Source organism: Argiope bruennichi, chromosome 9, assembly GCF_947563725.1.
Source record: "Argiope bruennichi chromosome 9, qqArgBrue1.1, whole genome shotgun sequence".
NCBI lineage: Eukaryota > Metazoa > Arthropoda > Arachnida > Araneae > Araneidae > Argiope > Argiope bruennichi.
The window spans coordinates 21,859,275-21,884,843 of record NC_079159.1 but is presented as its reverse complement, the minus strand read 5'-3'; the positions used below and the strand labels follow the sequence as shown (position 1 = coordinate 21,884,843).

Below are 25,569 nucleotides of genomic sequence, written 5' to 3'. Positions count from 1 at the left end.
CATGTGCAGTAGATGACCCCATGGGGGATCTTCTACAGCCCTGTAGGATTACTACGGCGAAAGCCCCATGTCTCTAACAGCAAGTCAAACTTTTAAAAAACCATCTGCTTTCAAGGAAACATACATATTAATAATGCAATACTGGTAAAAGCAGATGAAGATGAAAATTGCCATTTATGCTTTATTCATTGCCTACGCGATTTCGAGCTTCAATTATTCGTTGAGTACGCGAGCTTCAAAATTCCCTAACTAAAAGCAATACCATGTTCTCACATGATAATAAAAAATTAAAATCAAAAATATTTATTTTTCACTTGTCTCATGCTTAATTTAAATAAGGTGTAAAGTTTTCCAAAGCAATAAAACAAAAAGCAAATATAGTATTCAATTATGTTTATCATAAATTAAATTTGATTTTATAAAAAAACAATTTGTCAAAGTTTTTTAAATGATTAATCTTCCCAAAATTTATAACAAAATTTTAAACAACTTCAAGGAAAAAAAATGAATTTAAGATTATTATTTAGAAACATTAATTATATTTAATTAGCTCATATACCATAATTTGATCATTGTTAATAATAATAATCAAGAAAAACAACTCAATTATGCAAAAAATAAATCGCAAACTCTTTCTTCAAAAATTTTTAGAGGGACTGTTATCTCTTTGCTGTCACAAAAGTAAAATTAATTTACCAAATTTTATTGATTATAATGAGCATAAAATTTTGCTTCGGCGTAATGACAACATAACTAAAAACTGTTTAGGCAGCATTCGTTAATTTTACAATGTTCATCTTTTGTAACATGGCCAATGGACATGGCCAATTTGTTTTTAAATTCTTAGACCAATATATGCATCAGGAATAAATGGCTAGTCGACATCTGCCAGATATATGTTAGGCTGTCATATATTTATCATTGATTTTCATGATGTTATAGAGAAAGAAATTTGAACATTATATCAATGCATCTTGAAATCCACCATATTGAAGTTAATGATGATATATCAGATTCCATATGCATGAAAATACATATCAATATATATATATATATATATATATATATATATATATATATATATATATATATATATATATATATATATATATATATATATATATATATATATATATATATATATATATATATATATATATGCATATTCAAATGTATATATGTATATCCTTTATTCTCCACTGATGTCCTGCATTGCTGTCTCGCGCGGCGGCTGGGTGGAATGGGCGAAGTACGTCGGGAGAGTATTCACCTGGTAGCGTGAACGCCATTCCATTATGCTCAGCTAAATGCAATGCAGGCATGAGGCAAAGACATACTTCAGCCAATGGTGCCTCTTGGTCCTCGATCTCTTGAAGCTGCATTTAAAGCCCTTTTATCATGAATCGTCGATTAGTCATGGACCTGGTTTGATGTTACTGTCGACCAAGTGGAATAAGCCATAACACAACATATGTTTTAATATACGTATATGTATTCAAATGTATATATGTATATGTATTATTATATGGTAAATGCTCCAGATATATTAACCATTCTTAATCTAACAAATTCTTGACGCTAGGAAATATTAGAAGAACTAGATAAGCTCAGCCGTATGCTGAATTTGTGTCATGTATAATCTATGTGGCTTTTCTAAAAGTAAATTTAACGAAATGGCATCACTAATGTTAAGATGATTAGGTTCTGGTGGCTAATATTATGTGAAGGAGATATAGAAAATATTTACTCATCAATTGGTTATCTTTTTTATATTGCCTACGCAAATCATAGAATCATTTTTCAATAACCAAAAAAGAATTCATACCGCTTATTTTTAAAAGAAAAAAGTGAAAAACAATTCGTGCTACTTTTCCTTATATATAAATTAATAAAATATTGTAATTTATAAAACAATACACTAATTTCTTATTAAAAGATTCTTCTTGCATATAATTTTATTTGTAAAATGATAATTATAAAATTATGTATTTGGTACATTCTTAAAAATTTACTTCATTGAACTTATTCATTTTAACTTATTTTTAATGATATGATGAAAAGAAATTAATTAGTAATCCAAAGTTTTCATTTCCAACTTGCATGGGAGTATTACTAAATAAAAAAACGCGTTTAAAACAGTTGAATGTCGAAGAGGATGGTACCATTAGATAACAATAAGCCCCCACCTCCCAAGAGCAGAGTGGATATCAGAGTCCCAGAGGAGAGTGTGGGTGGACATAATATTTAAAGGTCGCACAGAACCTCCAACCCTTTGAACCATGTGGGTTTTATGATTCAAATAAAAGTTTACATTCATTATCCGACTAGTGCAATAGAAAAAAAAAAGACATGATATTATTTTCGACTACTATCTAATAAAAAAGTAATTCCAATGCTTTCGCATGGCGTTGGTGAGTAATAGTTAAGAAATTTTTATCGTTAGCGTCAATTTACCATTTTTTTATTGAATCTATCTTGTAAACATTGGCGATTAAACCCATGTCCCTAAATACACAAATACTCAAAAATGGAATTTACATTTCAGGCATTATTTTTTTATTACCGTTTGAAATTAAAATTTAAAGAAAGACTGTAATTGCAGTAACCAATATATAAAATTTTGCTTATTTTTGTGTTTTTACGCATGCATACTAAATTACATATTTTTGTGTTACTACATTTACACTCAAGGAAAACTACGGACTCATAGATGATCAACACTTAGACATATTTTATTCAAACTCTGATTAGAATCTATATTTTGGATACCAAACCTATGCATCAAATTTTACTTTTTAAAATTATTATTCTCATTTTTACTCTGATAAGCGAACAGACGGACTTTTATTGAATGAAATGTATTCAACATTTGATAGAAATTTGCTAACATTATGTAAAGTCCTTATACCAAATTTCACCAGCAGTTCTCAGAGAAGCGTTGAATTATTTTGTCCTCGAACGACATATTACTAAAACTAGAACTCGTTATTCGAAATTGGATCGTTTAAAATTTGAATTCTCTTCAAAAAAAATTTTGACGATTATAGCACTTTTTCTTATATAATTAATTCGTAAACGAGAAAGTGAAATTACTAAGTTCACTCAAAATACTAGAAATGTCTTCTAATATTGGCACAACCATAATGGAAGAAGAATATTCTGTATTTGCAAAGAGTGATAATAAATAAAAGTCAATCACTGCTTAGGCGTGTTGATTACAGCAAAACTCCTGGGACAAAATAATGTTTACGGCAAAACAGAGGAAATGGCCGATGTTTACCGTGATGAAACACTGCAACTCATGATTGACACTATCCCTATTACTTTCTCGTATATGTAGTACAGAGTAAATAAAGTAATCGTCAAAAATTTTGAATTCAAGATTTTGACGAACCTCCACGTTTTAGACTCCTCGAAGTTCGAAAAAGACATTTTTGAAAAATGTCCGTCTCTCTGTGGCAAACATAATTCAAAAACACTTCGAGCCAGGTTCAAATTCGGTATATAGTCTGTACACCAAATTTGTAGATATCTGTTTTAAATTTTGTGTAAAATCTCTTCAGAGGAATTCTATCTATCTGGCTGTTAGAATATGAGTTAACGCGATAAATATGAAATGAAGAGAGCTATATATATATAAAATTTGGTGCACAGATTTAAACCCTATAGTATACAGACCTATCAAATTTTGAGCCAAATCCAACTACGGGCTGATTGTCTGTACTTTCAGAAACAAGTAAACGCATTAGCTCAAAAATGAAATGACTTAAATATATCAAGTTTCATTACGCATTTTGTGACTAAAAGCGCAAGAAATTTGGTGTCAAATTCTTGTTTCAATCGGTTGAGAAAAACATGTCCAAAGCAGAAATTCTATTTTTGGATACAATCAAGGCATTTCAAATATTAATCGCCAAGGACAACATGACAGATTCCGTAAAAATATTAAATCCAAGCCAAAAGTTAATATTTCGTAACTATTTTACGCCAATGCCATGTAAGGCATTCTCTGACATGATAAATTTATTACAGAGTACACTGGGGAATTTTGTGGAAATCACTCGTCCTGGTATTAAAATTATATACCAAATCTTCTAAAATAACTAATGTTTATAAATTTATGTTTCAATTTAAAATTTATTAATCTATTTATTTACTTATTAACTTCTCGTATATTATATTATAAGTTGATTATCCGCGTTTTTCATTTCTTTTTGAAATACGATTATATCTAAAAATGTTGTAAATTGATGAAAAAAAGTAAACGATAAGGTATAAACGATAGAAATAAAAGCTGCATAATTTACAGCCCCACTTCAGTAATCCAGTTTTGAAAATCAACTTTGCCGCACATCCGCTCACATCACCCCAATCACCGAAATTATCGAGTGAGGGAGAAATGAATCAACCTAAAACTTCTCAAACATCTAAATGAAGTTCCGTTTCCAATTACTATGTATCTTTTCCAGCGCATTTACGACTCCAATCCCAAGTACCCATACTTCTTAATAACTTCGCCAACCGATCGCATTAGCCATTCTCCCAAAATCTTTCTGAAATTTAAACTCATAAACTATTATTTTTAGGCACAGGCCTGGCGCCAAATCAGGTTACTGCAGAATAAATTGATTATTGGCTTGAGGGAGCAAGTTCAGCTGCGGTTGCACAGTCTCTTGCTGCTGCGCTTCCAATTAAACTAAAGAGCGTTCTGTTTGAAGATATTCCATCGTCCTGCCATAAGCCTTAAAATCTATATGGAGCCCTTTTTTCCAATATTCACACGATGTCCCCATGATATCGATTGTCGTTTGCTTCCCAACATTATTTGTAGGGTTTCATCGAATGAAAAAGCTTGGCTCAAGTTAATGGGAAAATCGCTGGAATGTTAGTTTTATTTTACTTCTTTCTTCATTTTTTTTTGTCTTTGCCCTTCTTCTTCTCGAGAGAGAGAAAGAAATAAATTTTTGGTTTGGCCAGAATTGGATTTTACTCCGATGGCATATCTGAAACGAATATCGCTTAACTATAATAATCATTCATGGTACGGAATAGGTGATACTGTGATCAAACTGAAGAGAAATTTGAAGATTTGGAGGAGTATTCGTTTTTCCGATATCGGGAAGCAGATGAACTTTGAGACTGATATTGTTTGTATAAATTTCATGGTAACAAAGAATAGTATTCTACTAAATCAACTGTGTAAATGGACTATTAGTTTTTGTTATGAAAGTGAGTTAATGGTTTTGAAAAAGGTGAAAGTGAGAAACTGATTTGAGAATTTTGATATCAATACAATTCTTTATTTAAAATAAAAAAACATTTTTCATAACTCAATATATATGTTGACTTTATAACACTAAAGCAATAACTTTCTATTCACAGCCTTTTTTCTATCAAATTTAATCAACGGCCGATTTTCCAATATATATACTGTTATTTTCTGATATAAAATTTAATCACGAACTGTCTGAAATATATAGATGTGAGAAAACTATCATGTTACAGCATTATAAATAATCGGCTTAACTTCTGAAGTGTTTTTTTTTGTATGGTATGATTCTATTGCCCATGCTGAGTCAAAAAAGACTGAAACTATTCATCGATACAGAATATTATCAGTGATTTATTTTAAATATTCCATGAATATAATTGCACCGGTTTTAAGAATTAAAACTTATATGCATTCACTCATATTTAAAAAAAATAAATATATATGAAGTTGTCTAAAAGAAGTGCAATCCTTAAAAACATAAAGAGGTATATTCTATTAAGATATGAAAAAATATGATATTATGATGATATGGGAATATAAAGATTTTTCTTTAAATATTGTACATATATTATAATAGTCTCACTCTTGTCATACAGAACATTATATTGTTGTATAATAGGTTTACTTTAGAAATGTTTTTTTCCATCTTATGATTCTATTGATCATCAAATAAGACGGTCAAGAAGACGTTGTCGATACAGAATCAAATCATCAAATAAGACGAAAGCTAATAATCGATACAGAATGTTATTTGTGATGCATTTTCGAAATATTTTGGCTAAATTTCTCTTAAATATTGCTTTAATAACACTTACAATTAAAAAAACATAAAAATTGAATTCAGTTTCTTCAATGTACGTTCTTCTATCATAATCATTGTAACTGCATTGTAATCTTAGATTATAAAATGAAGTGGAAAACAAAGAATTATGTTTCTAGTGATATAAACAGCAAATTATTGTTGATAAATATTCTATGACTATAATTACACCCGTTTTAAGAGAAAACTTATATACATTCAAGTCAATTGTTGATTCCTTAAAGATCCATGAATACAACCTTATGCAACTTAATTGTGTAATAATGTCTCATTATTGATAAAGGACTATGCAAGCAACTATAGTGAAAGTGATATCAATAAATTTAATTTTATTAAATCTCGCATAAATAGTTTTCTAACTTAATAAGCAATTAATAAAGTCTCTGTAGATAATCTAGAATTTGGAGGATATACTATTTTTCCAGGAATATAAGCTATAGTTCGCCTCCGTCATTTCATCCTATAATTTCATTAAATTTGGAATTCTGAGGAAGAAGAATAATGCAAGTGATGGTAGCTTTCCAAAGATACTTTTTACTTTAAGGAGTCATACCTTAAAGGTATATAATTAATAAAAATTTCATAATTTCATAATTTAATTAATCATATTTCATAATTTAAGTTCAAAATTGTTGCAGTTATTGAAATACTTTTATTTCAAAAATTGTTCGTCATGATGATATGACAGTCTGCTCATTGTGAATTGTCCTTCTATCTTCATATAAAAAGACAAACGAAAAGTAATTCAAAAATCCGCCCACCTATCACAGGTGTGCACGCTATGCGCGCACGCACGGATATGTATATATATTTCGGAATCACAACTAAAAATTATTTCTGATTCAAATTAAAAACTAAAAAAAATAACAATAAACAGAAAAAGCTCCATTGTATTTAGAGAGCGAAAAACCAAGTTAATAAGAAAAAAGTATCAAAATTAAACCAAATAAAATAAGAATCCGGCCTGGAGGCTTTCTCAAAGGTCACCCTCAGTTAGGGATTAAAAAAAGGTATTTTTTCTGTGAGGAATACATACTAAAATGTCCAACTTGATTCCTCGTGACCCGAAAAATCCCCTGAATTAGGCCTAAGAGATACACCATTTTTACAGATGGCTGGTTCTTATTTTATTTTATTTGGTTTAATTTTGATACTTTTCTCCTATTAACTTGGTTTTTATTACTATTATATATATATATATATATATATATATATATATATATATATATATATATATATATATATATATATATATATATATATATATATATATATATATATATATATATATATATATATATATATCATCGTCAGTTTGGTGAATGATGAAAGAGGTTCGACACTTTGAAAATGGAATATTAGCACCTATAAAGAAATGAATATATTAGGAAAGACAACAAAGTTTTACAAAAAAGAATTGCATGTATTGACAATAAAAACATGAGAGGTATATAAATGGAAAACAGTAAGAGTATTCATGAGCATTCAGTATTTTATAGACCCCCATCAATTTGACTTCATATGGAATTCTCCAGCATAATCTCTATATCTCGGTTCTCTATAAGTATAGGACCATTATGATTGCATCTTGCAGATGTATCCTCTGAGATTTAAACTAAATCCTTTTTTTTTCCAGAAAAGTTATTAACATTTCCGAAAACAGTATCAGCGCTACAAAAATGTGTGATTGTGTGTGTGTGTGTGTTTGTTTATTTGTGTGTGTGGAAATGAAACAAAGTGAAAATCAAAGAAATCATACGGTGGCATATATACTATGAAATTTATTTTGAAAAAAAAAAATCTTCTTTCAAAAGAAAATTTAGAAAACATTCTTCAAGATTTAATCGCTTTCCAAACTCACTGTCTAACTTTAACTGTACAGTCCAAAAATAGATTCTTCGAATTTTCTTTTGTATCATCGCTGAAACACACGGTCTCAAGGTGGTTCCTTTTTCATCAGCTCTTAACGATTCGTCGCCCCAACCACTCAACCGTTGATTAGCTTGTGAGTTGAATACTCTGTGGAATTCTTAAACAATGGGATTCAGTAGAATAACACGCTTCCTTTCACTTGACGAAGTTAAGTTTGTTGAGTCGCGAACGCCTTTTTTCCCCCCATGATAAATAAGTAATAGTTTTATTGCATTGAACACCAACAAAGAAACTTACTTTTCAAATAAGCACGCTTAACTATTTAGGGAATCGAAGTATAACCGTTAATTGATTGCACTAATTATTTAAGTAATCAAATTTATTCAGTTTAAAATTTAATTTCAATAAATTATGTTACATTTCTATATGGATTTTCCAGGCATCAAATTAAAATATTTATAATCTTATTTTATTAGATTAATTGCTTATTTTGAGACCATATAAAGGTTATTTCGGTATAAACATCATAATTTTAAATTGCTTTCAAAGGAGGATTAAATTAATGTAAATTGCTCTATAATATTACTCCAATGTTTTCATGTTATTTCATTTAGAATATCGAGATCATCGTAAAAAATAGCTTATATATTCTTTACAATATTACTGCAATAAATATTGTAACATATAAATAAATGTTGTACAAAATCATGGTAATTCGTGATATTGTACAATATTCAGGACACAGACATCATCGTAAAAATAGTTTGTAATAGCTCTACAGTATTGCTACAATATTTCTATTGTATTGTATAGCATTCAGAATATCGAATATTATCATAAAAATAACTTACAGTAGCTAAAAGTTAGTACTACAGTATTTTCATAATATTGAATAAAGCATTCAGATTATCGAATCATTATAAAAATAGCGAATAGGAGAATGTGGTTTCTACCTGGCTATCCACACTTAGAAGCTGTACGGCTTACAATAGTGAGAATGGTTCAGCCATAATGTGTTGGAAAATTTAGTATATAATAAGTAAAAGTATAATGAGAATACTTGGTAGAATCATATTTCAAAATTGCGAATTTTCAGCTATTGAAAGTAAGATGCTTTTCAGGTATTAAAATTACATTTTTGGTGATTCAAAAGTTTGCAATTTAATGAGTAAGCTTATGGAAATTTTAATATTCGTATGCGTAAATTGTGCATGTAAATTTATAAAATACTTAATATTGTAAAGCGTGTAATATTTATATGAGTAAATTGCAGAATATAGTAGAATCGTGTAGGAATACTTGGTAGAATCTTGTTTTAAAATCGCGAAATTTCAGCTATTGAAAGTAAAATGCCTTTCAGGTATTAAAATTACATTTTTGGTGATTCAAAAGTTCGCAATTTAATGAGTAAGCTTATGGAAATTTTAATATTCGTATGCGTAAATTGTGCACGTAAATTTATAAAATACTTAATATTGTAAAGCATGTAATATTTGTATGAGTAAATTGCAGAAAATAGTCTAACAAGCAAATTAAAAGTGTATCGTAAATATTTTCATTTTACAGAAATTGTCTGTAATAAATCAGTTTTTCAGAAGATTTATTTCTCATTTTGCTATCCAGACTATTTTTTAAATATATTCAAGAAACTTTCATGTGAAATATAATTTTCTGATATTTCAAAAGATAAGATGCATTTCAGTGCAAATCAGATTAAAATTAAAGAATGAAAGTCTCACAAAGATTCAAAATAACAATTTCATCAATCATAATTCTTATTCATATAGAATCATAATGGCTATATTCCATAAAACAATTTCAAATTTATACCGCAGATTGACATCTAAAAAAAATCATGTTCATATGCAAAATGACAGAAGTTATATTTGAATATACCCAGAAAAAAAATCATCATATAAAAAAAACATATGTGCCAATCTATTTTGCCCAAATTATTAATTTCGGATTTTCACCATGAAATATATTAATGGACAAAATAAGAAATTTGCCAAATGGAATGGTATCGCTAAAATTTAAAAATTAAAAATGTGGGAGAAAAGATAAAAAATTTAATCTAATTCCACATTTTGTTCATATTCCATTTAAAAGATCTTCCCTTCCTCTTCATATTTATTGGCATTAATTATTCAGTTTTCGGAATATTTTAATCACTTTTTCTAATATTCAGTTTAATTAATGATATATATATTTTTTTATTTTCCCTTTTCCAATTTACTGCTTTTTCAAACAAATATTACCAGACTGATTTTGATAATTACGCGTTTGAGCTGCTAAATCGATAGATTATTTTGCAAAAACAGAATATTATTATGTTAAAAATTACATAACGCAGGATATACGTTAAAATTAAAATAACCCAATGAAATAAGTATATAAAAATTGTTAAATTCTGTCATATATTCTTCTCCAATGTTTACTTTTGTGCATAAAGAATCAATTCAAATCTCGGCTTTCTGAAATAATATAAAAATGTAATAAAATAATTTATCTATTACATTTTTACACCATTATTATGTAAACTCTTCAAATATGTGTATATTGCGCACTTTTATAAATATTCGATTAAATATAAAACTACTAATATTTTTTTAAATAAAGTATAGATTTTTTCTGAATAAAATTATAATGTTTATTTTTTCTTTGAATATATTTCATTTGGTACATTTTGCGTAAAATTGTAGCTCAAAATTTCTATAATTTATTTTAAATGTTTGAAAATTTAATTTTTTTAATTAAATTTCTGAATAAGCAAGAAAATGAATGAGGTAATGATCATTGTATTTCTCTTTGTAGCAGAGAAAAAAAAACTAACATATTATATATACATTTTTGATCTCATAGTTTTAATGAAAAAATATTCAGAAATCGTTTATGATAAAGTGATAAATCATTGTTTGCATTTTGCGTTCAATATTTACTTTAAAGAATAAAATTCTATTATAGGAAGAACGAAACAAATTTTTAAAAAAAAATGTTTAATTACGTATATTTTGTGAAAAATAAAACAATAAAAATTAAATCGATATTATTTTACAATTTTAGAAAGTATTCTTGTTATATATAAAAAAAACACACATTTTTCTTCGCCATTTTGCAAATGATGTCATTGCCAACATGTAAAAATGTATGAATTTGTGCTTTTTTTTGTCAACATTTAAATTTCGTTTTACATATTAAAAAATATATTTATTATTGAATACATTTCGACGTACTATACAAGAAATTAATATATATATTTGAGGTAAATTGAGCAGTCGTATTAAATTTAAAATAACAAATATTTAAATCATTGAAAAGCTTTATAGTTAATAAATAACCAAATGCATTTTTGAAAAATTTAAAGGAGATTCGAATCACTAACTTGAAACATTGTACCACGATAATGTCGTATACTTTATTCATAAATTCAAAACTTAAAAATTAATTTTTAAGTATTTTTTTTTTGAAAAAATGAGGAAAAAATATATTTAAAACCATCTAATCACATGCTAATGAAAATTTAGTAACTAACAACAAATTAAACTAATCCTTTCATGAAACCGCAAATGATCTCTACAGAATGTCCTTTCATTGTTAAAATCTCTTTAATAACTAGTAGGTATCACCCTCCAGTACTTTCTCTGAAGAAGGCAATGCCACCATTCTGTTTTCTTCCACGAAAAATTACACCAGTTTTAGAGGCATTGGATAGTAATAATAGTAGTAGTAGGCGGATTCATAGAGTAAAAGCAATAAATATTATAACTGATAAATAAGGTATCGGGTTGGTCATAACATATTCCATCTATTGAAATTTTTTAACAGTTAGGCGATATTGTAAACGGTAGCTACGAAAATAAGTTAAAATTTGTACTTAATTTTATAGTAGATATTTCTGTTAACTTTGCAGGGCCCTAGTATGTAAGAGGGAAGATTTCGGTTCTGAACTTTATTTCGCAAAGGGATCCGCCATGTTTTTGGGTCTACGTTAAATCCGATGTAATCTAACGACTACTCGCTATTGTCACACTAACAAAAACTACTGGTATAGGTGTTGTTGCATCCATCTGAAGGTTTCAAAATAGTCATCATGTTACTTCAAAAAGTGAGACTTTCATAGAAGAAAACTATATAGGCAGCTTCTTACAGTAGTAAATCAAACCTTTTATATATTTTAAGATGAACACGACATGAAGAACAGTGATTCGTTTATAGCTTTTATCGAAAAATGAATTTAATTTCTATAACATCTATTTTAACGACGTTTGTTTTCTGTAATTTTGATAGCTCAGAGGGAAAATTTCGGTTTGAAGCTTTATTCCGTAAATGGATCCACATGGATTCCATTTATATGTGGATCTGACAAAAATTAAAATTTGATGTCATCTGACTGCTACTCGCTATTGTGTCACGATAGGCAGAAAATGCTGGTCTAGACGTTGCCCTCACCGTATAAAGGTTTCAAAAGAGTTATCATATTACTTCAAAAATGAAATTTTAGGCAAACCGTATATGCAGATTTCTTTGAACTGTAAATCAAATCTTTTGCATATTCTAATGCAAACATAACATGAAGAAGATCAACACATCTTATATCAAGCACAACTGTATATTTTGCAGAAAAAATGAATTTAATTTTACTATTTCATACGGTATTTCCTTTCTGCAATCCTGACAGTGTCATTACATAAGGCCCAATCTGTAGCTTTACGAGTTGTTGTTATGTTTATCCAAAAAATAAAAAAAAGCAAGTAATATATATATTAAATAATGAAGACAATTCCTACTTAGGTCAACTTTTTTTTATTTTAGTTACTTCTTATTAAATAATTACAATTAATATAAATATGTGTATAAATATGACAGAATTACAATATTAAGTGGCAAAATAGAGCTTAGCGACATACTTGGCGCCGAATTTGGTGGCTAAATGGAAGTTATTGGACAAATTCAAGTAATTAATTAATATTTGAAAAAAGAAGCTGTATTAACATCAAGTGTCATCCTCTACAAGTTTAAAGAAATGTATTTGAACTTGAGTGGATGAATAAAAAGTATTTTATTAAAGATTGAAAATTTGAACAAGATATATAAATATATATAGGGAGAGAGTGAACTAATAGGAGGAATTGAATAAATAAATAGAAATGAATGAGCGGGGTTAAATAGTGAAGTAGAGCCAACAAAAGTTTCACAATTAAGTAACAAGGGAACAATAAATGATATTATCAAGGATACAATTGGAAAAGCAATACCAAAAAGGCCTTAAAACCAACAACCAAAGCTTACAAAGGATAACTAATTCTTCCCTAGAAAGCTCTTATAACAAAGGAAATCAGAAATCACAAATAAAACACTCTCCCATTCACCGCTAACAAAAACACTCTCCTTTAAGAAACAAAACACTCGCCAGTGTGAGTAATTAAATCTATTTCCCTAAAACAACGAAACAGCAACACTTTATCGCCCGGGTTAAAGCAATTTAATCACCAATTCCTCCTTTCGCTCTACCCAGTGCAATTTCAGCTTATCAGTTTAAGAGTTATTTTAAGTACTTTACCCAAACACCTCATTCTTGCTTTACAGTTTGCTCAGAGCATTTTAAATCTCAACTTGCAGAGTGGCTATCAAGAAAAGTGATTTTTATTCCTGATAACATGTTGTGCGCTGAGTGGAAGCAGCGTAATTCAACGCATCAGTGCAGCAACCCCAAAAGACTGAAGATTCGAGAAAGGAATTATGAAATTCAAACCCCAAACTCGTTGCTTTAATAGCTTACCAGGGATGAACCTGAAAAGTGATCTGCTGTCAGACTTAGGGGAAGAATAAACATTGCGTTAACATATTTGCTTTAGTCTTCACTGTAAAGTGAACTGATCTTCAGAAATTGGAAATATGTGTTAGACACTTGATACGCAACGTGACGCTGGTGTTTAATCATGATAAATTATGAACGTAAATGTCGCCAATTGTGCTTGAATTCCATTGTTTATCGAGGTATTAATTTCATAAGTTTACTATCCAGTGTTCTAATATTTCCTCACAGATTTTAAATTAAATCCTTATTCTAGGGAGTATTTTGGGAATAATTATGCATGGGGTGCATTGCATATTAAAATTTCAATTTAAAAATAATAATTCAAATTTGCTGCATTAAACATGAAGAATAATTATTATTAAAAGTAGACATTTAATAAATTCGCTAAATAATTATTCCAAGCATTATTCCAATAATTATAGCAAGAATTTTTCATAACACCTTCCTTGCTATAAAAGACTTATAAAGATTGAAAAATCCTGTATTTTTATTTTTAAAAAAAACAACTTATTATATTTACTAAGGAGGATAGTTTTATTTGAAGAATAAATACTCCTTGTAATTGTATAAATAAATTGAAGCCTTGTAATTGTATTTTTATTGTATGAGATTTTGTAATCTCATTTCTGATGTAGCAGCATGCATATTTTAAAGATATAAGTTAATTTATATGCATTTGTATGAATTTATATAAATAGAAAATTCATAACCACTATGATATTCATAGAATTTTTGTTAATCTAATAACAAGTAATTAGTCAATAGGACGTCTTTCTAAAAGGAAATTTTATATTTATACTTAACAACAGAACAACTTACTTTAAAAACCCTGTAAAATAATCAGACATTTAAAAAAAATATGCTCATTTTTATTCAGTATTTTATAAAATTATTGTTATTTGAATTATTCCTAAATACAGTACACTCTCGAGTATCCATCCTAGTGTGGCGGGCCGGATAACAAAAAAGCCGAATAAGCCAGAGTTCTATGAATTCATTTCTTGCACACCAATACCAGATGACAAAGTTATCCAAAACTCACTGTTATAATGCGTATTGTCTCACTTCCTAATGAGTACTAAGCTCTCCATTTACCTCAATGTGAACGCAGCCTCGGCCCGATGAATCCTAGAAGCAGTTGTCGGTTGCATGTCCAGTCAAAATAGAAGTATCTGTACTTGTAATTTGTATGTATTTGTATACCACACTGCACATTTCAAGAATTTATTAGAGAAAAAGTAAGTTAAAGGATATTAACTGTTCACATTTTGACATAAATTCTAAAATGCCCAACTAAAAAGTAGGAAACATAAACAAAACGTTAATTTAAATCGTAGGCCTAGTTCTTAAGAAAACTGGCTCAAACTGATTTTATTTTTCAATGATAAATGATTGCACAGATATGAAAAGTTGTTTTTTTTTTCGTGTGACTATTTTTAGCCAAATTTTTGCGCAGTAGCTACTGACGGTAAAGACCCGTGAGCACCCGAGGGCAGAAGTCTGACAACTAGCTCAAATGAAGATAGCACACATACACCTGCTTGCGCAACCCCTTTTTACAGGGGGGCTCATTCACGCACCTCACAGAGAGAAGACAAGGAAGAGAACAACCGTGCCCGAACCAGGACTCTAACCCGGGATGCCCCGATCACTGGGAAGAAACGCTACCCCTAGGCCAGAAAGGCGGCATATGGAAAGGTAATCCTAAGATAAGAGTCAAAACTTACAATTTATAGGTTTTGAAAAGTCTTTAACAGATGACTTAATAGACACCTTACCTTCGTCATTTAATTACGATAAAGGAAAATTAGGCTGGATGGTACAGAAGTCGGATAACCACGAACCGGATATCCGGGAGTGTGCTTAATTTCATTGCCTTGAAAGTTCTGCTGCGTTTTTTTTTTTTTTTTCATACTTACAAATTATCAATTTTTAGTATTTTCGGAAGCAGTTTATTATTCAGAATACTGAAATATTATTTTTAAAATTTATTTAACTTTCGAAGAATTTAAATTACTAATTTCCAATTGTATGTAATGAACATCACTAATCCTATTAAATATCATTAGAAAATTCGATACAATCTCTACTTAGATTATTTGAAAAGATTATTCGTATATTTTTAAAGATAATTTTAATGGAAGAAAATGATAATCGCAAGCAATCACCATAATCCTATCTCTTAAGAATACAGTTCAATATTATGTTTATATTTTCTAATAAGAATTCGAAGTATTTCCTTCAAAAATGTTATTTATCATTTTTTTTTGTCTAGGATATTCAAATTGTTCCCACATGGCGGCTTGCCCAGTTCTGGAGATGATAACTTAACTAAGTCTGTTTTATTCACTAGAGAGTTAGAGTGTGATCCACTCTATTTGAATGGAAAGTGAATGGCCACTTTACAGAATGGTGGTTATTTTGAAGTTGAAAATATATTTATTTTTTTCTTTCTGGAGGGAAATGCATTTATCTCCTTGTAAAAAGAGTATATTTTCTTTGAAGTCGCTTTCAAATATTAGATCGATGGACTGTAGATGCCCGAGCAGTTAAAATGGAGAAAAAAGCTATTCAGCAATTAGAACCAATTTTCCTCTGCATTTATGGAAACTATCGTTTCAATTTACTCGTTTTTAATTTTCACTGAATATAACTTCTGTCTATTTATTTATTTTGAATAAAACAAATGTACTATATTTTTGTAGTAAAGTTAATAGTTTTTATAATTATAGTTTTTAAAAAAAAATTAACCTGGATTTTCAGAATTTGGGTAAACATAGACTTTGATTTGATATATATTGTATATTAATAAAGCAAATATACAGTTCAGTGCTTTTGTAAATGAAAAATGTAATGGAATATGAGTTTGTTTATGAAATGTAATCTCGGTATATGGAACATATTATCAAACGAAAATTAGCGTCTTATAGCAAATTCATAATTGGAAAGGGATGCCTTTAAACAAATACATAATTGCAAATGATTGTTTTAGAACAAATACACAGTCGAAAACGAATGTTTAAAAACAAATACATAATTGCAAATGACTTTCTTAAAACAAATACCAGTTGAAAATAAATGTCTTAAAACAAATTCACAGTTGCAAAAGATTATCTTAAAACAAATATACAGTTGAAAATGAATGTCTTTAAACAAATTCATAGTTGCGAATAATTATCTTTAAACAAATACGCAGTCTAAAATTAATGTCTTAATGCCTAGTTAAAACTGACTATCTTAAAATAATTACCCTGTTGAAACCAATTGTCTTAAAACAAATTAAAAAGCACAATAACTTTATTGTAACACATATTTTATAGCAATCAAACTTTGCATTTAGAAGCTGAGATAGAATGAGAATTTCGAAAACAAGAAAAGAAATATTCGTACTGAAACAGTTTCTTAACCGATGATTGACAAGATATCACATTTAAATCGTTTTCTTCCATAAAGAAAATCTAGAGAGAAAATTATCCAAAAGGGACACTTTTATAATAATCTTCGAAAGTATGAGATCACTCATCAAAATAACAATCTCTAAAAAGAAGAAAAAAAATATTCGTTCTGAACCAAACAAATTCTTAAATAAATGAGTGACATGATATAATGCCAAAATCGCTTTCACCCAAAGGGAAAATCTTGAGAGAGAAACTTTCTTGATGGAAAAATTATAATAATCTTCTGAAGAATGAGATCGTGCATCAAAAGAACAATCTCTAAAAAGAAAAAAGGAAATTTAGCACTGAACCAAACAGTCTTTTCAACAAGTGATTGACATGATATCACTTTAGAATCACTTTCATCCACAGAGAAAATGTTGATAGAAAAGCTCTCCTAAAAGAACAATTTTGCCACCACTGAACAGACAATAAGCAAACTTCAAAAAAAAAAAAAAAAATACTCACCTGCAACAGAAACGATGAGGGCAGAATGTTGCGTCCTCGCCTTCCTAAAATCCACTCGGCATCGATAAAGACCTTCGTCCTCCAAGGACACTCTATCAATCTCCAAAACTGCCGGCTGTGGAACTGAACTGAAATAGGCTCTTCCAGCTAGCTGCTCGTTTGTCGCGTGCCTGGCTTGACCCAGAGGACCCCGTCTGGCATCTAGACTGTAAATGGGAGTGGCCACTTCGTCTTTATACCAGAGGACCAAGTAGACCTCATCATCAGAGATGGGCGATGTGATGTCACAGGGGAGTGATAGCCGACCACCAGCCACTGCCTCCATTGGAACGGGGATTTCTGGAAGACACAAAATGCTGCTTTGAACCACTTTGTAGTGATTCAGCTGAGAAATAGATATTTAAAGATGGTGCATTTACGTGTGGATGAGCTGCTGAGTGATTCGGTAATAAAGGATTTGAAATTTGCTTCATGTGGCCATTAGAATATCTAGGTTGTTCAGGAGATAATGCTTCCCGATTCCAAAATACCGTTCTAAATAATTTTTTTCATTTATTGTATAAATCAAGCATTGCTTTTGATATTATAGATGTATTTAAAACAAGGTTTAAATCCAATTATTTTCAATATTTGCCAACTATATTTATGGAAAATCTGCTTATATTTCGTAATGTGCTGAATGCTGATAATCTAATAATCACTATCTATTAGGAATAGAAAGAAAGTGTCAAATTATATAATGAAAGTGAAATGAAATTTACTTGCGTTATATATTTAACCTTTATGTTTCAAATAAGATTTTTAAAGTCCATAATTGAAATTATTCAAAACCGGTTATGCCGTTTCGTTTGGATACTTATCCAGAATGCGAATGAAATTTTTTACTAAGCATTTGTTTTTCCAAATAAAGCTCTAACATTGTAAATAAACTTAAATGTTATGGCCTGTTCAGGAAATAAAACTTCCGAAATAAAAATACTATTCTGATTTTTTTTTCACTTACTAGATAAATCACGCAGTCTTTGATAATGCATAAGCATTTAAAAAAAGGTTTAAATCAATTTTTTTAGATATTTACAAACTGAAATTAGGGAAAAAATATTAAGATCTTTTTCAAGGAAAAAAGAAAGATAAAATAATATAATACAAGTAAAATAAAATTCACTTGCTTTATACAAGGTGGTTATAATTAAGTTTCCATTATAAACAGCATCATACAACGTAAACGGGTGAATGGATTGCAGCGAAATTTAGTATATAGACTATACACGAGATGCACTCACGGAATAAAATACAAAATTGGTTCTAAAATTTAAACCAGAGGGCGCTTTTTCCGGAAAAACATTAATTTAACACACTGAACGACCGAAACGGAATACAGAAACAATATTAACATTTATTGACTAGTTTCTAATCGCCTTGCCATTGAACCCCATTGAGTAAAGGTTAAATAAAAGTACGCTGTTGCAGAGGGGTAAAGAAACAATTCAGTTTGCAGAAACAAGAACAGATTAGAACGAAATTGCACAACAGGAGCAGTTATTAATCGGATCCAGGATGATGTGGGGAAAGGTTTTCTATGTGACCACCTTCATTCTTTTGCAAAATTTCAAGTCGATGGACAGTGTGTTCAACAGCAGATCGTAACTGATCAGTCGCGATGCTTCGTATGTGAAGCGTTATGGAGTTCTTTAAGTAATTCAACACCGCAACAAGATGTCGTCATCATTACAGGGGGAAACTTCGACATAAAACATGACAACGACTGCAAGCGTTTCTTATCCAAAAATGTTTTGTATAAAGCTTCCTCTTCTTCGCAAGCATGCAAATCTCGATATTTTTTCCTAGAACTGACAGCTTTTTCTCTTTTTACATTTTATTTCTCATAATTCTTGTTCTGGATTGTTAATATTTTTATGTTATTTTTCCAAATAAGTCTCACACAATGAAAATAAACATAAATGGTATACACTTCAAGAAAGCATTTACTGAACATCTGAATTATGTGCTGAAATTTATGAAACTTGCCTGAGATTCTGCCATATTATTTTCTTTATTTTTTGAAAAATATAGATGTTTTTAATTAATTCAAATTCTCTTTATAAATTGCTTTGCTCAATTTTCAATATAATATTAACAGCTCGAATTAAAAAGAAGAATAAACAGACTAATACGTTTCGTTAAATCTAGATTTTTAATAATATTATATACTGCAAGGACTTTCAGCGTTTTGAAATTTTTTCAAATATTATTGTCAATATTTGAGCTTTCTTCTTGAAAATATTTTCTATTTTATTAAATATACAACATTTTTTTTTCTTTTTTGCATTGCAACGTCTCCTCGTCTTAAATTATGTATAGTTCTTATACATGATATTGCTTACTAAAAAATGAATTCTTTTTAAAAATATGGATACAAACAATTTATATTATCTCACAGTTTGCCAATACTAATTAATTAATTTAATGCATAATAAAATAAAAGTTATTTATAACAGTTTTTCGATTTGAAATTTTGAATAAACATTTCCATTTCCCTTTACGACAGAAAATTTGAAATATTATTATCGATATTGGAACTTTCTTTTTGAAAAAAATTTCAAGTTTATTAAATATATATATATAAAAAATTTTAATCTTAATTCGCATTACAACACCCATAATGCAATTGCGTGGAATCTCTGATTATTCACACTTATAAAGCTAAATTTTGTGTTTCTATCTGAATATTTAAAGAAAATTGCTATTCAGTTTTTATCTCAGATAAACTCTTTTAACCATACTCCAGGATTTTATTAAAAGACGTTTTTTCATGTAAAGAAGAAATTGTCTATTCTTTAAAAGAATTGCGAACATAAATCCATTATTACATATTATTTGTTATATTTTATAGGCATAAAAATTGTACAATGTACAATTTTACAATATACAATTGACAAAATACGCTTAAGAAGCTTTGAGTCATTTCTTAGTAAGTAAATAATTGTAGAAAGAAACAGAATATTGCATTTCAGCGTCTGAAAAGGAATATACATATAATTGGAATCAAAATGAAACAAACTGTTTCAAATCCATAGCTATTCTTTCAATGGATACATTTTTTGAAAACAATCTTTATCCTTTAATCCAATTTACGGATTTTCCACCTAAGTGATTTCAGAAGAAGAAAAATAATTTTTTTTTGTCTCTCGAAATCCACGAATCGAGAAAAGATACTAAAAGGAAAAACACTATATTATCATTTAGCCTTTTATTCAGCAGTGCAAACTTATCCTCGATATAAGACGTACTTTTTACGAACGACGCATGAAAAGAAACTAGTTTTATTATTTACATTAGAATTGCATTTCCAGTGTAAATAAACTCTCTAATGTTAACTTAAATCTAATACAAAAAATAAAGAAACATCGAATATATATTTTCAGAAATGATTCAGCTTCAAATACATGCACAATAGATTTATAAATGTGAAAGCTTTTGAATCTGATAATTAAAATTGCTATAGCGAGAAATGCAATAGGGAAGACAAATATAGAAACTGGGATAATCTTGGGAAATGCAATGTAATGAAAATAAATATAAATATAGATATGTGAGAATTGGATATATTAAAATGCATGCAAATATTTGGCTTTGTGAAAATCTCATTTAAATAGAGATCTCTCACGAAATACAAGATAGAAAATAATTTATATTTGAATGCATGAATTGCTGAATACATTTGAAACAGTTATCAACGAAGAGTAATTGAAATTTTTGAAAAAAAAATATTCACAAATAATCATTTTAATTTTTATGTGCTTTATTATTTATTCCAAATTCTAATTTCAAAAGAATAAAGTAGAATTTTTTATCAGGTATATTCCATGAAAATTTTTACTTGAATGCAATTTTATTTAAATTGGAACACAAAATATTTTACATTAACGCATGCCATTAATTTGTTAAATTAAACTAGCTACATGAGTAGCATTTAACGTGTCTGAAAATTTCTTGAGAGAGAGAGAAATTAATTTTAATCCAAAACAAAACAAAACAAAAAAATAATAATGCAAAAATCACGTACGACTGATCATTGCTCTCTTTCGGAAACTTAAAGAGAATAATTTCTTCTGAAACACGTGTTACTGTTTCAAATTAATAAAAATGACACATATTTTTAGTTTTCTTTATATAGATATGACATTGTACGCAATTTGTAAAACGGAATTAATTGAAAAATATCTATCTGAATATTTGTAAATAAAAAGTATGCATAATTCTATTTTTAACTGCAGGTATTTCCTTATCACATACAAACATGTAATGATAGCTCGGTTTCAAAATTCAAATTCTAGTTTGCATTATAAGTGTTTGATTATATTACCATTGATAAAACTTATTTAAGTACATTAATGAAATTAAATTTAAATGAAAATATTTATTTGAATATACTTTAATTTAAAAGCATATAATCATTTCTTTTAGATAGGAGGTGCTTAATTATTGAAATATGTTGATATGATTATTTTAAAATTCAATTTCAGAAGTGCAATTAAATATTTAATTCAATTAATTCACTTGAACTTCCATTCGTCTTGATTGGGGTGTTAATAAATTGGATGTTAATGGATTAAAATGCAATATCCATATAGATGGAATAGATTCGTATAGCTGCCTTTTATCTAATTACTTGAAGTATTTTAAATAAATATTACGTATTAATTATATTTTGCCTCGAATAATAACCGAATTTATTTTCCATTTCATTATCAAAATATATGCTTTGAGTTGCATTCATTGATTCGTTGAGAGGATTTAAAACATAGATTGATAGAGGAATAATATTTACATTTAAATTGAAACAATGAAATCTACTAAATGAGGAATGAGTTCTTTTATTGGATATATAAGGAACATTGAACATTTTTGAAAACAATTTCCTCAGTTTTAAGTTTAGTTATATTAATGTCCCGTTATAACACTAGGGCTGTTTTGGGACGGACCTCGTAATTTTGAACTGCGGTTAGAGGACGAGAAAGACACCTGAGCTGGCAACCCTTTCTCCACACCATACCAGTGGGAGGATGTTTGGCCCGGACGAATATAATGTGCATCAGGCTCGCTTGCACGAAGATTCTTCGGTAGAATTGAGTCTTGAACCTGAAAGCGTCCGGTTCTGAAGCCGAGGCCTTACCACCAAGACACCGCTATCCTAGATGCTTTTGCAAGTTTGCAATTTAGTTGCTGACTGAAAACCGATATATAAGCGAGTGAACTGCATAAATTTCATGTTTTTTAAACGAAAAGTACATACGATTTTCTATTCCAATACAGTGTAGGAATAGTATTTCGTCATTCATCTTCCTTTTATATTTTAAGTCACGCCTTTTCATGCTTTTGATGAATTGGAATTGTTTTTTTATTTATAGTTACGATGACATGGGATAATTTTTCGATCGTTTTGCTGTAATGATGTAAAATATTTCCAAGTGATTAATGAAACATATTGCACAAAGAATACTACAAAAAATTTAAAGCCATACATGGCTTTAAATACTTTTTAAACGTTTAATAGCAATTCATATTTCATAACTTTTTTTTTCATATTTGACAAATAATTGCATTAATCACAGCTTGTCCATAGATTGAATACATTGTTATATTTCAGTTTCCATTTCGCTTAAGTTCAACAAAGACTCAAGTCATAATAAAAAGATTTACAGTTGGTACAAGAAATTCGTAAATAATGGCTGTATATATAAAGGAAAAAGCACTTGTCATCCTACCATGTCAGAGGAAAATGTTGAGAATATCAGATATGTTTTTAAACATAACCAAAAGAAATCCACTGGCAAAGAATATGGATTCTCACATTCAACATAATGGCGTATGTTTTATTTACTTGTTATTTACTCTTCAAGATCGGCAACATCAAATTGTTATGAGTTCAGATAAGAGAAACCAATCAATATAATATGGGGTATGAAAAACAATTCCCTTTCGAAGTTTTTCCCACACAAAAAATGGTATGTTTTATAAAAAATAGAATGAGTCTTGGAATGTTCGAATCAGCTTCTATAGAGTGATATATTGTATCTTTTTTCATTCAATAGAAATAAACATTTTAAATTTGCTTTTCCTTGCTTAATAACCTAACCTCTATCATCGAATAATAAATAATATTGTGCCAAAATTATTGACGATAGATATTAATTAGTTACCCATCTTATGATATTCCGAATAATAACTTTTGATAAACACTGTTTGAAACATTAGGTCATCTCTCCAGGAAACTTTGAATATAACATAAATATATTTCAATTTATTCCAAAGAGAAATATCACACTAATTACTATTACCATTCTATTTCTGATGCATTAATTTTAATTTCACTTAACAAGAGTACCTTATAACCAGCATAAGGAGCAATCCTGTATCTTTATAGCAAATTTCAGAAGAGCTGTCACATAAAAATATTAACCTTATAACAACATACCGCCTCTAATGATGCTCGAATATATATATATATATATCAACCCCAACAAATGGGGCGAAGCTGTGATAAAATATTTGTCAATTAAAGGAGAGAGGACCCAAATATGATATGGCTGATAGAAATAAACCTAACAAATAAATGACGAAAGCCCTGAGATCGAAGCATAAAATACAATTAATTTATAGGATGGTATTTTCTCCCTAACTCGTAATGATGGCAGTAGTAAATAAACCGTGAGTTATTGCCGGGGCTGCTCCAATTTACTTGTGGTTGATTATTTCTTTTAGGAAGATGCCTGAAAGTCAAATATCACGAAACAAAATATTAATTCCAGTCTCGTAAATGCTCTTTTAACGAAGTTGTCTTATTTTCTGGCATTGCGTTAAATCATAACTGTAGAGAATCAGTTCAACTACACTCATGCTGACAGTTTTTAACCACACCCTGCACTGAGTTATGTTGTCACCGATGTCGTAAACTTCAACACGACTTGTCAGGTAATAAATGGTTTCCTACAAATGTAGAACATAAATCTGATTGGTTAAAATAAAGTGTGTAGGAAAAGTAAGACATGTGAAGTTTTGACAGATTTGGGTTGGACGAACATTTTTGTTTTCGGTCGTGTTTGTGGAACAAAATATTAGTATTTTTAAATTTATGTAAGAAAAATGGGAATTTATGTAGAAATGGTATATCTACTTATGTTTTGGTTTAAAGGATATTTGCAATATAGAATAAATAATAAACAAACATGATGAATTTTTCGGATATGAATGCATAGAAGTATGACAATTTTAATGAAATAAATCATTAGGCATGAAAAATGAGGCAAAGGAATGATAGGAGAAACCTAGTATACAATCATTTCTACTTATTATATCAAAAGCTGGATCAGATTTCTCAAAGGCTCCCGATTCCTTTATTTTCGCCGTCTGGTCAGTTGCATTTTTGATCGAATCAAAATTTCGCCGGGATAGCCTGGTTGGTAGAGCGTCGGATTCGCGTCCCTTAGGTTGCGAGTTCGAACCCCGCCGGCCGAAGATTCCCCGAGTGCTTGGTGGCTGACGTGTGTTAAATCTGTCGTGGTCACAAAGTCCTCCATGTCCAGAGTAATACCACTGGGGGTACTGGATCAGGGGTGATCGTTCTCTGATTCAGGTCTAAATTACGATCTGTGGTTGAGTGAATGAAGTCCGCCCCGTAAAAAGGGTTGTGACGTGTGTGTAGCTAAGTAGTTCTCTTGGCGCTACTATAGAAACAAGAGGCGCTCCCCCTCAGGCTTAAATCAGCTGTCTTCGAACAGCGGGCTTGTCCATGGCACGTGCCATAAGAAACAACAACTTATTATATTTCTTGATAGAAAAAAAATGAGAGCCTAAAAAACATTTATGAAAGAAATGTAAT

At 29.3% G+C, this 25,569-nt stretch overlaps 1 protein-coding gene across 1 annotated transcript in view; it reads right to left on the bottom strand.

Moving 5' to 3' along the window:
- LOC129984900 (synaptogenesis protein syg-2-like) overlaps positions 1–18,012 on the bottom strand; it is a 170,145-nt gene extending 152,133 nt beyond the window's left edge. The window contains exon 1 of the mRNA XM_056094854.1: positions 17,688–18,012. Within this exon, the coding sequence (XP_055950829.1) occupies positions 17,688–18,012 (325 nt within the window). The remainder of the gene's footprint in view (positions 1–17,687) is intronic.
- Between the last annotated feature and the right edge of the window lie 7,557 nt (positions 18,013–25,569).